The sequence below is a fragment of the Lathamus discolor genome, chromosome 6, assembly GCF_037157495.1.
Source record: "Lathamus discolor isolate bLatDis1 chromosome 6, bLatDis1.hap1, whole genome shotgun sequence".
Taxonomy (NCBI): Eukaryota; Metazoa; Chordata; class Aves; order Psittaciformes; family Psittacidae; genus Lathamus; species Lathamus discolor.
In genome coordinates, this window is record NC_088889.1 from 61,106,213 (window position 1) to 61,121,093 (window position 14,881).

Consider the following 14,881-nt stretch of genomic DNA (forward strand, 5'->3'; position numbering starts at 1 on the left):
AAGCCAATAGTGTTGATTCAATAATTAGAAATACAAATTCTTGCCTCAGTTTCTGGGAAGTTATAAACACATTAGCAAAAATGCTCAAGTAGTTGGACTATGATGGAAATAGAGAAATCTTCTTTAACAGAAGGTGAAGTTGGTCTCAGAAATCAGAGACACCAGTTCCTTCTCCTGTCATGTTACACTCAGGCTGGCTAGAGACCACTGAGAGTGTTTACACATGGAGGGATGGGACCTTTAAAACATTTTATACTTACTGAAGCGCTCCAGAATGGGCTGTACCACAGGCACAACTACCTCTTTCTTCTTATATTCTATAGATCGGGGAATTTTGGAAATGCACCACACACACTGCAGCTAGACATGTTAAGAAGAGAGTATACCCTACCTATTGATGTGTGCGCATACAAGTGATTATATTATACAGCTTATTTGAAAACTGTCTTAGGTGCTTGGACACAGCAATCAATATGAATTATGTATGGATCACATAAATTACACACTTAAAACAATTTAAGTATCGTGAAGTGACCCAACACTTTTGAGTTCAATGACTTGCTTTTAGGGTACTTCAAAATAGACAGCATTGAGAACAGCTACACACTTCCTCAGCCCTTTTACTTTTTTAAGCTAAATTCCAAAGAGACCCTGGAGAAAGAATAGGACCCCAAAATCCCGTGAACATCTCACAATTCTTATTTACTACATCTTCTCATTTGAATGTTGGCTGATCAATATCCACAGTCCCCCTGCTGTGCATACTGATCAAAAGCAAAACCCTTCTAAATAAAAAACACATGTCAGAACAATGGCTTAGTAGTGACTACAGAACAACCACCCTCTCTAACAACTACAGCAGTAATGAGTGTTTCCAGAAGGATAAAGCAGGAAAACTGCTCTGGAGAACTCTGGCAAAAACAAGGTTGCTTGAGTTTTAGCAGACACTCAGTAGGCTTATCTTAGCAATCTTGTGCCCCTGTCTGATACAAATACCAGCAGAACACAGTCAACATCTTTACTGATGATCTGGATGATGGGGTCAAGTGCAACCTTAGATTTGCAGACAACACCAAGTTGGGTGGGAGTGCTGATCTGCTGGAGGGTAGGAAGGCTCTGCAGAGGGATCTGCACAGGCTGGATCCATGGACTGTGGCCAGTGGTATGACATTCAACAAGGCAAAGTGCTGGGTCCTGCACTTTGGCCACAACAACCCCTTGCAATGCTCCAGGCTTGGGGCAGAGTGGCTGGAAAGCTGCTCATCGAAAAGCACCTGGAGGTGCTGACTGATGGAGCTGAACAGGAGCCAGCTTGTGCCCAGGCAGCCAAGAAGAACAGCATCCTGGCCTGTATCAGCAATACTGTGGCTCTCAGGACTTCGGAAGAGACCATCCCCCTGTACTTGGCACTGGTGAGGCTCCACCTCGAGTCCTCTCTTCAGTACACTTCAGACACTCACTACAAGACAGACACTGAGGTGCTTGAATAGGTCCAGAGATGGTCAACAAAGCTGGTGAAGGGTCTGGAGCACAAGTCTGGTGAGAAACAGCTGAGGGAACTGAGGGTGTTTAGTCTGGTGAAGAGAAAGCTTAGGGGGGACCCTAGCACTCTACAACTACCAGAAAGGAGGTTGTAGCAAGGTGGAGGTTGGTCTCTTCTCCCAAGTAAGAAGTGATACGACAAGAGGTAATGGCCTCAAGCTGTGCCAGGGGAGGTTTAGATTGGGTATAAGGAATTTCTTCTCCAAAAGGGTTATCAGGCATTGGAACAGACTGCCCAGGGAAGTGGTGGAATCACCATCTCTGGAAGTGTTAAAAAAACGGGTAGATGAGGCCCTCAGTGATACAATTTAGAGGTGGTCTTGGCAGCTGCAGGGTAATGGTTGGACTTGATGATCTTGAAGTTGATTTCCAACCTAGTTGATTCTATGAATGAGATTCTTTGAACTATCCTGTTGTGTTGTCAGTGACTACCTGTGAACTCACTGAACAGGGGAATACTTGATTAATTAATGTTAGTCAAGAAGATGGTCTACATTTTTACTTAAGTAGAATAATCTTGCTATAAAATCAAGTACTACACTTAAAGAAGTTTAACTGGTTCATAGGGCATGAATCATGAACTCTGCCAGGTAACAGACGTGGGTCTGAAGAGGCAATGAGCCTTTTGCAATGAACTCTTGCTTGAGTAGAACTTTACCAGAAGAGTGCTGAGAGATAAAGCCATTGCCCTCATCAACTGACATTTTTATGCTTTTATGCATTTATTCCATCTTCCTCAGTTTTGAATGACTGAGCCCCTATGCACTTCAAAGAGCACTGTGAAATGTGCAACGCTTATTTCATCCTAGCTACTGCTAAATGCTCTGTGCTGTAGGAAGTCAAACCTGTACAAAGGTATTGGACTTTAGTCCATCTCACAAATGCATTAAAATACCTTTTAATAAAGATGACTCAAATTCCATTGCATGCAAGTAAAATTTGATTAAACAAGTTGGGTAGCACAGCCATTCAGAAGAACTCTCCAGCTAAGTTCAAACCTTTGTAAGCCTACCTGAGCAGCATAAAGTGTTACTAAAAGATGGCAAAAGGTGCGTACACCCCCCCATCTGCCATAAAACCTTCAAAACACACCTCCAAAGCTTTCTCTTCAAGTTCAGGATTACCATACAAGTAATAATAAAGTTAGCAGGTAAAACACATCCTACATCTCCTCAGAACAAACTCACACTACATCAAATCTAGGTTACATCCCAGGCTTAAATTCCACCCCCCATCCCAGCTGTTAAAACCAACAGTAATTGCAATAGTACAGGAATAACCTTTGAATAGTACAGGAATTAGCATTAGGTAAGCCAACCTAGTTTACCTCTATTGCACCCTTTAATCAGAAGGCAAACTACAATGAAAGGTGAATTCCAGTCACCACAACTCCTCACACCCCCACTCATCTGGCATTACCTATCAGGAATGAAGGTAAGTGGGACAAAATTCTCCCCCTTTTCCGTTTTGATTATTCAATTTTGAGATTATTAACTGGATAGTGGACGGATGTGACCATTCATTAGCAGAAGGAAGGACAACATACTAGAGGACTGCACTGAACTGCAGACAACAGGGCTGAAACAGAGTTTCCAGCCATTTGCTCCTAGTATCTCCATCAGTTTTAAGGGCTATGTAGCTAGATAATTCAACCTGTTTGCAAGGGACAAACAGCTCCACTGGAAAGGACAAGAGTTTTGCTCCTTACAAGAATCACTTCTGTAAGCCAACACACTGCTTTCCTGTATTTGGACTTTCTACTTGGATTGCAATTCACATAATGAAACCAGTGGTTTTGTTTCCAAAACTGCTTGTTCAACAACAGATCAGAAAGTGGTAAGAGGACAGCTGCCAACCTTAAAGCTAATACATAAAACACTTTTGGTCAAGCTGATCTGGAATTAATTCTGAAGTAAAAAAAGCAACTTAGAAACTGATTAGATTTCATCACCTATGAAGAACAAAGAAAAGGACAACCAGTTACCAATTCCACCTGTGATATTGTGGGTTTTTCCCCCTTCAATTTTCAAGCAACTTCTCAGTTTGCAACAATTTGCAATGACGAGTGGCACTGGAATTTAATGTAGAAAATGCAAGAAGAAGCAATAAGGGCAATGCCATTATACATATGTAGGTTTTTGTTTGTTTGTTTTATTATTTCTGTATGCAATGTAATGTTTAGGCACGTTGCTTGGGACGCCTTCTAAAATAAATCATTGGCCATTGTTTAGAGTATCCTTTTGGCTTTAAATACTGGTCAGGAAAACAAATGATGTAAAAAATAAATGAATATAACTATTACAGAAACAAAAAATGATTTGCATCTAAAAGTGCAGGAGGTGAAGTACTTTAACCCTTTCACCAGACAAGGTGGCAATATACACTATATTGCTTCTGTTTGTTTGAGAAGGCTGTTGGAATTTTACACTGACATAGAAAATTATAAATTACACAGAATTAGTTTCCATAATCACTATATATATATACACAAACCAGCTGAGAAAAAACTGGTTTAGAACATACAAATGAAAGCCTCACACAGATCAGTACAGTGAAAGTAACAATTAACATGCTCTGCTGCCAAAATTTGTATTAAAAACACTATATACTTTCAAAATGCATGTACTGTAATTGCATTAGCAGCACAGCCATTTCATTTATTTGACTTGTCTAAAAGGTTTATAGCGTTTTAAATACGCAGATTGTTCTGAAATGTTCCATTGTATAATGCTTGGTATTAAACTAAATCTTGGTGAATGGGTTAAAAGGCAGGTGAATCACAAACACAACAAGCCATGTGCACTTCAAATATTCTAGTGTTTCACCTGTAAGGTATTGTTTCAAGCAAACAAGACTTAACAGAACATATGGCTTTACAGAAACATCAATTTGTCAACTAAGTTGTAGCAATAAATACTTAAAATCTCTACCAATAGACTTACATTTTTGATCTGTTCTGAACAATACAGAAAACAATTACTGATTAAAAAACCTGTTGTAAAATGCTGAACACCAAAAAATTCTTATGTAAATCACTTTTGTAAGCTAAACCAACCAAAATAACATTTATAGGGCGTTTCAGTTTCAGAAGAAACATGAATTAGTTTTTTTCTTTTCTTTTTACAAGGTGAAAAATGTATGAAAACTGCTAAATACTTTGGTCACACTAATCGTCAAATAGTAATGTCTCAAATACATTAGATTTGTGTATTCACTTCTTTTTTTATAAAACTATTCTTACAGCCATTTTAACTATAGTAACACTACTGTCATCATTACGTGGGTAGCAGGATCTTATTTCACAGGCCACCCATTATTTAGAACAATACAATATAAACATACGCAAAAATTATTGGTATTTCTCAATGTGCAATATTTTTACACTTATGAATTTCTGTACAATGTCTTAAAATCTAGAATATAAATGTTGCTGGTCCTGATCCCTTGCGAAATTAGTGCAGCAGTGACTGGCTTCAACAGGGTCTAGATGAAATCCTCAAAGAAACACTCAAACACCTGGATATCAGTTCATTTTCTTCAGCCAGGGTAGTAGACATCACATATCATACAGGGCCATTAACAGATGCCTCTCCTAAATGGGTGTGTTGATCAGTCCTAAGAGGCCAAAAAAATAAGTAAGCATACAAAAGAAAGATTCAAAACAAATTTGGGTAGGTGCAAAAAACCTCCCCCCAAAACAACCACCCCAGATCATGTGTAGCATGACCACTGAGCTGGAGCATTAGCTTATTATTAGCTTATGCTTCCTCTCATCCCATTTATTTTATGAAGTCCCCCATTGCCTAATTAAGCACAGCACTTTAATTAAACTGAGCACACCTCTGCAGAGTGTTTGGTCTTTATTAACTGAGCTACTAAGTGATCTCTAGACATGTGATACCTCCCCAAAAAAGCCACTGATAAAAAGCACATTTACGATAGTTCTCCAAATCTTATTCCAAAGTAAAATGTAATACCAGGAGTATTTAAGGTTGCATTTCAACAAACGCAGTTAAGACAACAGGAAAAACAACAGCATCTTAAGAAAAACCAAAAATCCTGCTTTAGTTCCTTATCTAATCTACAAATTGCTATTTCACAAGTACTTTAAATGTCAGTCCATTAGCAAGAAAAGTTCAGAAGTATGGAGGAAAATAAGGAGCAAACCTGCAAAAGTGAAAACAACAACAATACATACATATCTAGATCAGTAGTTAAATGTAAACGTGGGTTCAATTGCTCTGGACTAACACAAAGATTAAATCAGTAGTGCATGAAAATATTAAGAATTGTAAGCAAGAAAGGCAAAAAAAAAAAAATCTCAACTTCCATTCAGTACAGTCTACTGAATACATCTGAAGAGTCCCTTATAAAATATAAACCCATTTGGAACTACATATGAGAAAAGTTACCTGTAACTCCTGTTCTCTGATGGTGTACATCACAGAGAAGCCACTCTTGGGTCCGTGCTCTACATGCACATGACCAGCAGGAGTCCCCTAGCTAAGTCTTTGGCTGCTAAGCTCTAAAAACACTTTTTAAGAAAAATATGTACACATTAGACAAATGACAGACAGAACTAGACAAAAGCAAACACTTTTTAAGGAAACCAGGAAGGTGAGAAGTAATTGCTGCACGGACAGGAAGTCTGATGGTCCACACAGCAGTAAGTCACTTGTTAACTGGAAAGAAGTCCATGACAGTCCATCTCCTTGAAAGGATTGCTGGCCACCAGCCAAAGACCTACCTAGGGGACTCCTCCCACTAGTCCTATATGCATGGAGCCCCAAAAGCACAATTATATTTAACTTGGTATTGATACTGCGCTCATATGAGTTTCTGCTGTGACAGCCACCTTTAGAGAAAGCCCTGAGATCCACTGCAGCCAGCGGGATTCGAGGGCAGGAATCCATCGAGATTCCATGTGACTCCAGAACAACGCAGCCAACTGCTGGCTCCGAGCGCCCCCTCTTGGTTCACACAAGCATCTTCACTCAGAAGGCAATCGGCTGGTACCCAACCGCTTCTTCCCTACAACTTGATGCTTATCAGCATTAAACCCACTGTCTTGATAAAAACAGTACCTCCAGATAACAAAGAGGCTGTGAGAGACAGTTTAGGGGTTTCCCACTTTAACCAAGGATACATGGTTGTTTTGGTTTTTTTTTTTCTTATTAGAATCCACTTCTTGATTAAATTCTTGGGATATATGCAGAGCGGGAAGTTCTGTCTTACAGGAGAAGGTAGTGTTCTAGCATAACAGCCAGTACCCACAGAGGTAAGAGATACAAGCCTAAAATCCAGAACCTAAATTTGTCAAACATGCTTGCATATTTCTTAGTTTGCATACAGTATAACCAGCAACATGTAGTTCTTCTGTGTTGTATGTAGAGCTGTATTCAGTATCTTTGCTTACAAAACCATTTCTATTTTACCCTCACTAGAAATCCAGACACAGTGCCCATAAAGTCTTCAAAATTATTACTTTCACAGGATTTGTGAGAGAAATACTGCATTTCTCTAATAGTTTAAAACCTATTAAAGTCAAGAAACACAACAGCTTTCAAACTATTAAACACATCTAATTAAATATACATTTAGAAAATGTGTATGTGCATTCTGAACTCTGATTTTATGGGCAAAAGTGACTTCTATAATTGCTTCTAACTAAGTAAAATTCTCTCTCCCTTCAGAACATGCTCCTATTCAGAGCATCCTCACCTCCTCAAAAAGAAGGCAGCTTACCCAGCTCTGACCCCTCAAGCCCTGCCCTGCAGGAAGAAAAGCAGGCCCTACAGATTATTCAAGAGTTTAGTAAATACACACTTATATTTTCCTACACAGGGTTTTCTTTGAGAAAGCACAGTTCCTCTGGGCACCCTTGAACTACATCTCAAGCACCCTTGAACTACATCTCAAGCAGGAAAAGGCAGCATACCCCCCCTTTGTCTTACCACCAAAAAGCAAGCCTATAGGATTGTGCCTGATGTTCAATAAGCAGTTGGTAGTGCTAGAAAACCAGTGAACTTTTGCCTAGATATTAATTTTAAAGAACTTAGGAATATCTAAGTTCCAGAGCAAAGTCTTCACCAAATATTGCCTTCAGTGGTCAAAGTCTTCTCACCTACTTTAAGCCCTTGATTGTTTCAGGCTTTTAAGATAAAGATGAATCCTGCTCTGACTAAACCCTAGAAAGCAGCTCAGGCATGAAACATCTGCATTAAGCATTTAGAATATTTGGTGATTTATGTGTTGCCCTACGTGCATTTGATTTCGATGAAGCCAATTTAAAGTTGGGAGGCAAAAAACACCCCAAAAATTCATACTGAATTACTATTTTCCAAGACTGCACTAGCAGCTAGATGCTAAAAAAACCCAAAACCAACAAACCACAAACCCTTCTTTCCTCTAGTAAGTGTGCTGAGCAATCCAGGCTGCTTCCGTATTTCAGAAAAGTTTTATGTGAAACAAATTATTTATGTACTTTGAAAAATCTTCTTATCTACAAGTAACCTCTGATGAAGACTACAGTACAAACAACAACTGATTCACAATCAAGCAAGCACAAATTAAGGCATTATTTCCTTTCCATACAGCTGAACTAGTCAGTGGACATCCCCAAACTGTTTCATGGTATAAAACTCAGAATAAAAAAAAAGTAGACCATTTACATAAATTTTCAGGACAAAATTAATCTTATTCCCCTAATATTTTCTTCTAGATCACCATTTTCACAACTGTTATCTGTTCACTATTCTAACTTGACAACATAACACAAAACAGAACAGGGATATTTATAACACCCTGCAAGACAAACAGTACAAGGCAAATACATCTGTGACAACTCAAGACAGTAAATCAACAGTAAATATAAATTATGAGAATTTTATAAACAGATGCAAGCACATGTTTTTATCAAGCCAATAACAAAAAGGAATTCATTAATCCCTTTACATCAATCCTATTAGGAGTTGTAAACTGATATTTATAGTATTGAAAACATCCTTGAATGCAGTTACCTCTGTTCTGGACTGCTGTTAGTAGGCTGCAGAGCTGAAGAAGCCTCTTCTGTAACCTCTGCATTCTCTTCTACTACATATTTACAAGAAGCTTCCTGCGAGGTAGACAATTTTCCTTCCTCACTTAGAAATAAAGAAAGAAGTTATTTAAGTTTACTTGTAGGGAAATTTCAGGCAACAGGAGAAAACTGGGAGACAGGTCTGTATTTCACATGCAAATGGATTTTAAGTTATGATTGCAACATGAAGATCAAGCACATGGCTCTAGACTTTACAAACACCTAATAATGTACCGGTGTTTATGTCCATTAAAACTTGGCTGGGTAAAAGGGCAGGAAATACAGTGATTACAAATAAAAATCAGAAAAGAAATAAGGAATGTGTGTGATGCCTGAAGTGGTAACAATCACAATCATGATCCTTTACTATACATACCGATAGGATTTCAACACTCTGAAGCCAGAAGTATGCAAAAATGGAAGAAAGTATAAAAGAAATCAAGATTCCCTCAGAAACTGGCATTAATAAAGTCTGTCCATGGAACATATCAGCAGAATCATTAACTCATCACCATCTTCATTAATCTCCCTAATAATTCCACAGTGAGATACGATGTATAGGTTATGAGGTATTATGACTGCAGCCCAGACTATTTCATGAACATCCCCAGGGAGACAAAACCAAACAATTCAGTGAAAAAGCAGTACACTCACGCTACAGAAGGCATTGCCATATAACTAGGCAGCCTCAAAAGTAATTAGCGAACACTTGTGTTTTGCCTCCAATTCAAAGCTTTTCTGCCTCTGGCCTATACATTCCCATCTCAGCCACACAATCATGAGTACAGTATGATACAAATTTGACTATATACATGCAAGAGATAGTTATAAGGTATCTCTGAAGTAGACAGAAACATCAACCTTATACTTCTGTGTCAAACCTATTTATGCAAGAAATTATGAACATCTTAAGGCTACTGATTTTTCTTCCTATTCTTACATTCCTTTCAACTGATCCTGTAAATTTCAATGAATCCTTTTTCATCCCGTGCCTCCTTACATCTGCAGAGCCTGCAAGAAAGTCTTTTGCATTGCAAACTCTCATGAAGACCCAGTTTTCCCTATCTGAGCTCTCCATCTCATTTGTTTTAATGCTCTTTGCATTTATTCGAAATAAATCACTTGTCACCGTCACCATCACCATCAGAACTGATCTCCTAATTTTTATTTTTAAAAAAGGCATACTCTACTAGCATTCTTCACTTCATTTTGAACTCAATTTAGAAACCATATTCTTGGACTTTGCAGCTTTCCACAAAAAAACCCCAAACAAACCCTAGAGTGCTTATGATGCTTCTCCTCCCCTCAACATTGACTTCAACACCATCAGTTTTCTATTGGCAGAAACCTATATAAAACTTAGGTCTGGAAGCATTCACTCTGCCAGGTAGGTACACAGGCCCAAGTAGGACCCCCTCTTGCTACTCTACTTGTCTCTTAATCTAGAATCCTGCCATTATTTTACAAATTTGCTCCAAAAGAAACATTACTTTTCTATCCCATTTTTGTTTTGGCATATTTGAAAGTTGAAGAAATCCACTTGAGCATTGACTCAGTAAGAGACCGCATACCTCTATCACAGTAGAACAGCCTCTGTATTTAATGCCTTTCAGCTTCCTACATTCGCCTAATCTCCCCTTACCAACCAAATCAAGATCCCAGAGTCCAGTGAAAATTGCTACAGGTTTTCAAGATGTGACTGGACAGCGTGCTAGCTAGTTTCACCTGGGATCCCTTTTCCACAAAAGGTTGGAGCAGATTATCTTTTGAGATCCCTTCTGACCTGGGCAATTCTACGATACTGCCTCCCTTTGCATCTCTGTATCCTTTCAACTACAAGAACTGCTGTGCTTACACCACAGCTCAAGCAGTAACTGGCACCAAATGCTGACTCCTCACCTTAATTTCTGCACCAGTATCAGAAGTCACAGAACTTTAAAGAGCGGGTGAACTAAAGCAGTTAAGGAGAAGTTAAAAACAGCATGAATAAATCCAACTTTAAACATCTAACACAACAGCAGTGCAGACCATGTAAAAGTGTTCCCATAATACAGGATAAACTGCAGAGCAGGTGCATAACTTACTAAGTCAGCAAGGCACTACAGTTCCATGCCACAGCCAGCACTTCATCACAACCCTCCCCTAAACTGCTTTGGTTCAATTTCTCTAACAATTCCCTTTGATTTATAAGGGCTGTGCAGCCATAAACGCTCCCTTCTCTGTACTGAAAAAAGTATCAAGTCAAGTTAGGTGTTAAAGACTGGTGGTGTTATTTATTGCTTTGATAATCAAAAGGATGGAAGTGAGAGTAACTGAAAGCCATCCAAAACAAATACTACTTACCTAATAACACTAAGTAAAATGAATTTCAAATGAGGGCAATGAAAGGACAAACATTGGGATTTTTTTTTTCTACCGAAATGGACTTTTTTTTTAAAACCACTTTCAAGATATACAATATCTTTTCAATCTTTAAAGCTATTTATTATCCTAAAAATATTTTATTTATTTATTGTCCTAAAAGCTATTTTATTGTCCTAAAATAATGAGAAGATGGTTGCATGTCAAAATGCTAGCTGTACGTTCTGATTTGTCAAGACTGGGGGAAGGGCAGGAATACACCAGCTCGAAATTAATACAGGCATAATTATTTTTGCAGGTCAGACTTCGTAGCTTCTGTTTCCCTACATAAAGATCTAATGCTACATAAAAAGCACTTGATCATTAAAGTCACAAAATCTGACTAGACAAGACGGAAATGTGCTTTATTCCCTTGAAAGGGTCAAACGTTGATATATGCAATATGGAATATAACCACATTGTAAGTCAGCTATTTCTGAATCAAGCACTCTGTATCACAAGATACCAAAATTAAGGAGTTTGTTCTTCTGGTTATTCTAGGATTCTATGTACCAACAGACCCAGAACAGATGTGTTTGCTTTTCTGTTCATGATGTGCAGGCTTTTTAGAAGTAACAGTAACACTGGCTCCTGTTTTAAACAGGAAACGATTTTAACTAGTCCAGAACAGACTTAACACCATCATCCGTACCACCAACAGTGATCATCCCAAATGTCTGACACGTTATTCAAGAGCAGTGCCTGGCTCGCCTTCAACTTCTGTCCTCCATCCTCCTGTATGAAAGGGATGGAGTTCCAATCCAAATCAAACAGTTCTGTGCAAAATTCAAAAAGCTTAGCTTTGACATGCTATCAACTGCACGTTAAAAGAGTAACTGTATATAAAAAAAAAGCAGAATAATGTGCATTAGGGTCATAAGCTAGCCAGTCTTCCTCTAATAAGCTTCCACTAAAAGCTTGATAAGGAAAGCCTATAATAACTAGTTAAAAGGAAAATTTCAAAACAATTACTCTGGAAAAAGGTTTCTAGTTAACACCTCAGGAATTACCACTTGTAATGAGCTTTTTTTGATGATGTGTATGTAGTGTTCCATCAACAGTGCTTATTTGACAAGGGTGGGAAGACAATAAATAGGTACTCTCACCTTTTGAAAACAGCCGTTTCAGTTTTAGCATCTACAGTAAGGCTCAGTGTCTCCTTCATGCTGCCGTTCATTACTGTTTCAGTTACCTTGTCTGTATTTTCTATATCGTCCTCTCCATCTGAGCTGGCCTCCATCGCAACACTTCCTGGGGCTACATACACAGAAATAACTTAGTACATGGCTCATTATTTAACGAGGAAGTATAGAAGCCAATACAACCAGAACAATATTTTTGCGGTTTTGTACACTTGAATTCTTCCTTACAGAGAAAGGCACCTTTCTGCAAACCCCATTACACACACATATTTTATATATATATATATATATATATATATATATAAAGAGAGAGAGAGAGAGAGAGAGAGAGAGAGAGAGAGTGCAAGCGAGCGAGCTTAAATACCCTACAGACGCTCAAGTCAGGTTCCATAACAATTTTTCTTTGCTACTGCAACAGGTCTACCTGAACAAGGCTTCAGCAGGATTACAGTGATGTATTATTTTTCTGTACAGTAAAATTTGTTACACAAGCCCACATGGTACAAATGTGACAGGAAGCTTTCAAGTCTTTGGAAAGTCAGACGAGCCTTTGTGAAGTCCAGTCTCCCTTCTCATCTGCACTTCTCATTCTGTTATACATGTATAATACATACAAAAAGCTGAAAGCCAAACGTGCTAATTAACCAGTTCATAGATGAAGAAAGAATTCTTGCATCCATAATGAAGGTAACTTGGTAAGAGATGAGCAGGAAGGGGAAATTTTAACACACTGAGACTACTGGCCTACTGCCACATAGTAGGAGACTAAAGGCTATCACTCTTCTCAGCTCAGCTAATGAAGCACTGATACAGGTCAGGATTTTTTAACAGAAAACACTCAGCTTCTTTGTAATGCTTTTCTGTTCTTGAGGTTCAGGCTTTTTAGAGGTAACACTGTCCCGTTTCAAACAGGGGACTATTTTAACTAACAGTGACCACCCTAAATGTCTGACAAGTTACATTAGCTCCGGTTTTAAATCGGAAATTCTTTGACAAGTCATTTTCATTACCCACCAGAACAGAAGCAGAGCCAAACGATAGGTCTGTGAAAACTCAAATTTTAAAGTTCTTTTGGGGTATAAGTCTTAAAAATCAATCTGTTTGCATTTTAGCATACTTACTCTCTAGGTGTGTTGCAAGAGCAGTTACATTTGCACTCAAGGGATCAATTGGGTCTGTGTTTGTTTCCATTTCCACAGGAGAATTACTTCTTAAGGAATCTTTTGAGCTTCAAATACAAAATGAAAAAACTTTAGAAACACTTCTAAACAGCTGAATTAAGTGTTCTTAAAACAGTATTTTTTGTTCTGTATCAAACCTACGAGGCCTACAACTCTACTGAAACTGAATGACAGCAAGTTTGTTTGCAGGAAGACATGCTGAACAGAAGTTCAGTAATGCAAAATCCACCAGACCTGAACTGAGTGTGTGTGTTTGCTGCTAGGCTTATTTTACCTTTTATTTAGTCTGATGACAAGTAGTAACAGACATGTCCCTGATAAGTAAGGCCTGGTTCCTTGTAGTGTTTCCAACATGACATGAAACTGACTTTCTAAATGCACTCTTTACAACCTGAAACATGATTCTCTGCTGAGACTGCCAACACAGTTCTCACAGTCCACTACAGAAGTAATTTCTGTAGCACAGCTATGAATTTTTCATTCTGAAGGAACGCAAAAGACAAGATTTGGCTACCTGAAACATTTCCCACCGTTTACAGAATGCCTTTCTAGTCACTAACGTGGCAACTCCAAGACTTTTATTTTCTAAACCCTTAATACTATCAATGTACCTGCCTCAAGCAATAAACAATACACTAGTTTACACTGGTGTGTGTGTTGAATAATTCTTTTATCTCTAAGCTCTTTAATGCCTAAACAGACAATTAAGAGCCAGATGTACAATAGGAAGAGTCTGACTGGAGAAGGAATCAGCTCTTGACAGCTAGTATTTGGCAACACAAAATCTACATCTATACGATTAAGTATTACACAGCAGACTTCGTTTATGTTTTATGTGGAGTTCAAGCCAAGAACAGAAAGTGTGCCATATGCATTCTCAAAACAGTGCAGAACTGCCTAACCTAGGTATCACAGCTGTATAACCATGCAAGTTTGAAATAAAAGAGAACACTAAAAAAACCCAAGCCTATTTGTCTTATCCATTAAACAGAATCATCACAGACATTTTATGACCCTTACAGCCAAGATTCAACCCTTCACTGGGCTCAGTTTAAAATAAAAAAATAATTTAAAAGAAAAAAAAAAATCAGTCCAAATTCTGGTCAGAGATCAATATTAAAAGACCCAGATATTCTTTAAAAACTCTCTAAAGTAACGACACATTAGCATTTGCCATCCTACAGACATGCAGCCCTTTGGACACTACACACCTTGTATTCCATCAGAACACTATCAACACAGGCTTGGGTGGAGATAGACACCCCAAGGAAACCAAGCTTGCCCTGAATCACTAACATTCTTACCTCAAAGAGGACGCAAACTCAGAAAAGGAAACCCAACCAGTTTCTTTTGCTGGCATAGGTTCTTCTGTACTCCACACATCAGACCCAACAGAATCCAGACTGGCACCATGTGCTGTCTCCATGGGTACATCAAAGTTAGCTGACCAGTTTGGTGCTGAAAAACCAACAAGAAGTTCATTAGGAAGAAATTTAAATAAAGGACATGAGCGCACATACACCCAACTCACTGATTCT

At 38.4% G+C, this 14,881-nt stretch overlaps 1 protein-coding gene across 8 annotated transcripts in view; it reads right to left on the reverse strand.

Annotated features, from left to right (window-relative positions):
* Positions 1-3,673: 3,673 nt before the first annotated feature.
* The window catches only part of PPP6R3 (protein phosphatase 6 regulatory subunit 3), a 58,981-nt gene continuing 47,773 nt past the window's right edge, over positions 3,674-14,881 (reverse strand). For 7 of the 8 annotated variants that reach the window (XM_065683144.1, XM_065683142.1, XM_065683143.1 and 4 more), the window contains 5 exons: positions 14,648-14,801; positions 13,284-13,390; positions 12,127-12,277; positions 8,562-8,684; positions 3,674-5,157 (listed from right to left, as the gene is read on the reverse strand). In XM_065683144.1, coding sequence (XP_065539216.1) covers positions 5,106-5,157; positions 8,562-8,684; positions 12,127-12,277; positions 13,284-13,390; positions 14,648-14,801 — 587 coding nt within the window. In that variant the 3' untranslated portion in view covers positions 3,674-5,105. The other variant, XM_065683148.1, reaches the window with a different exon arrangement.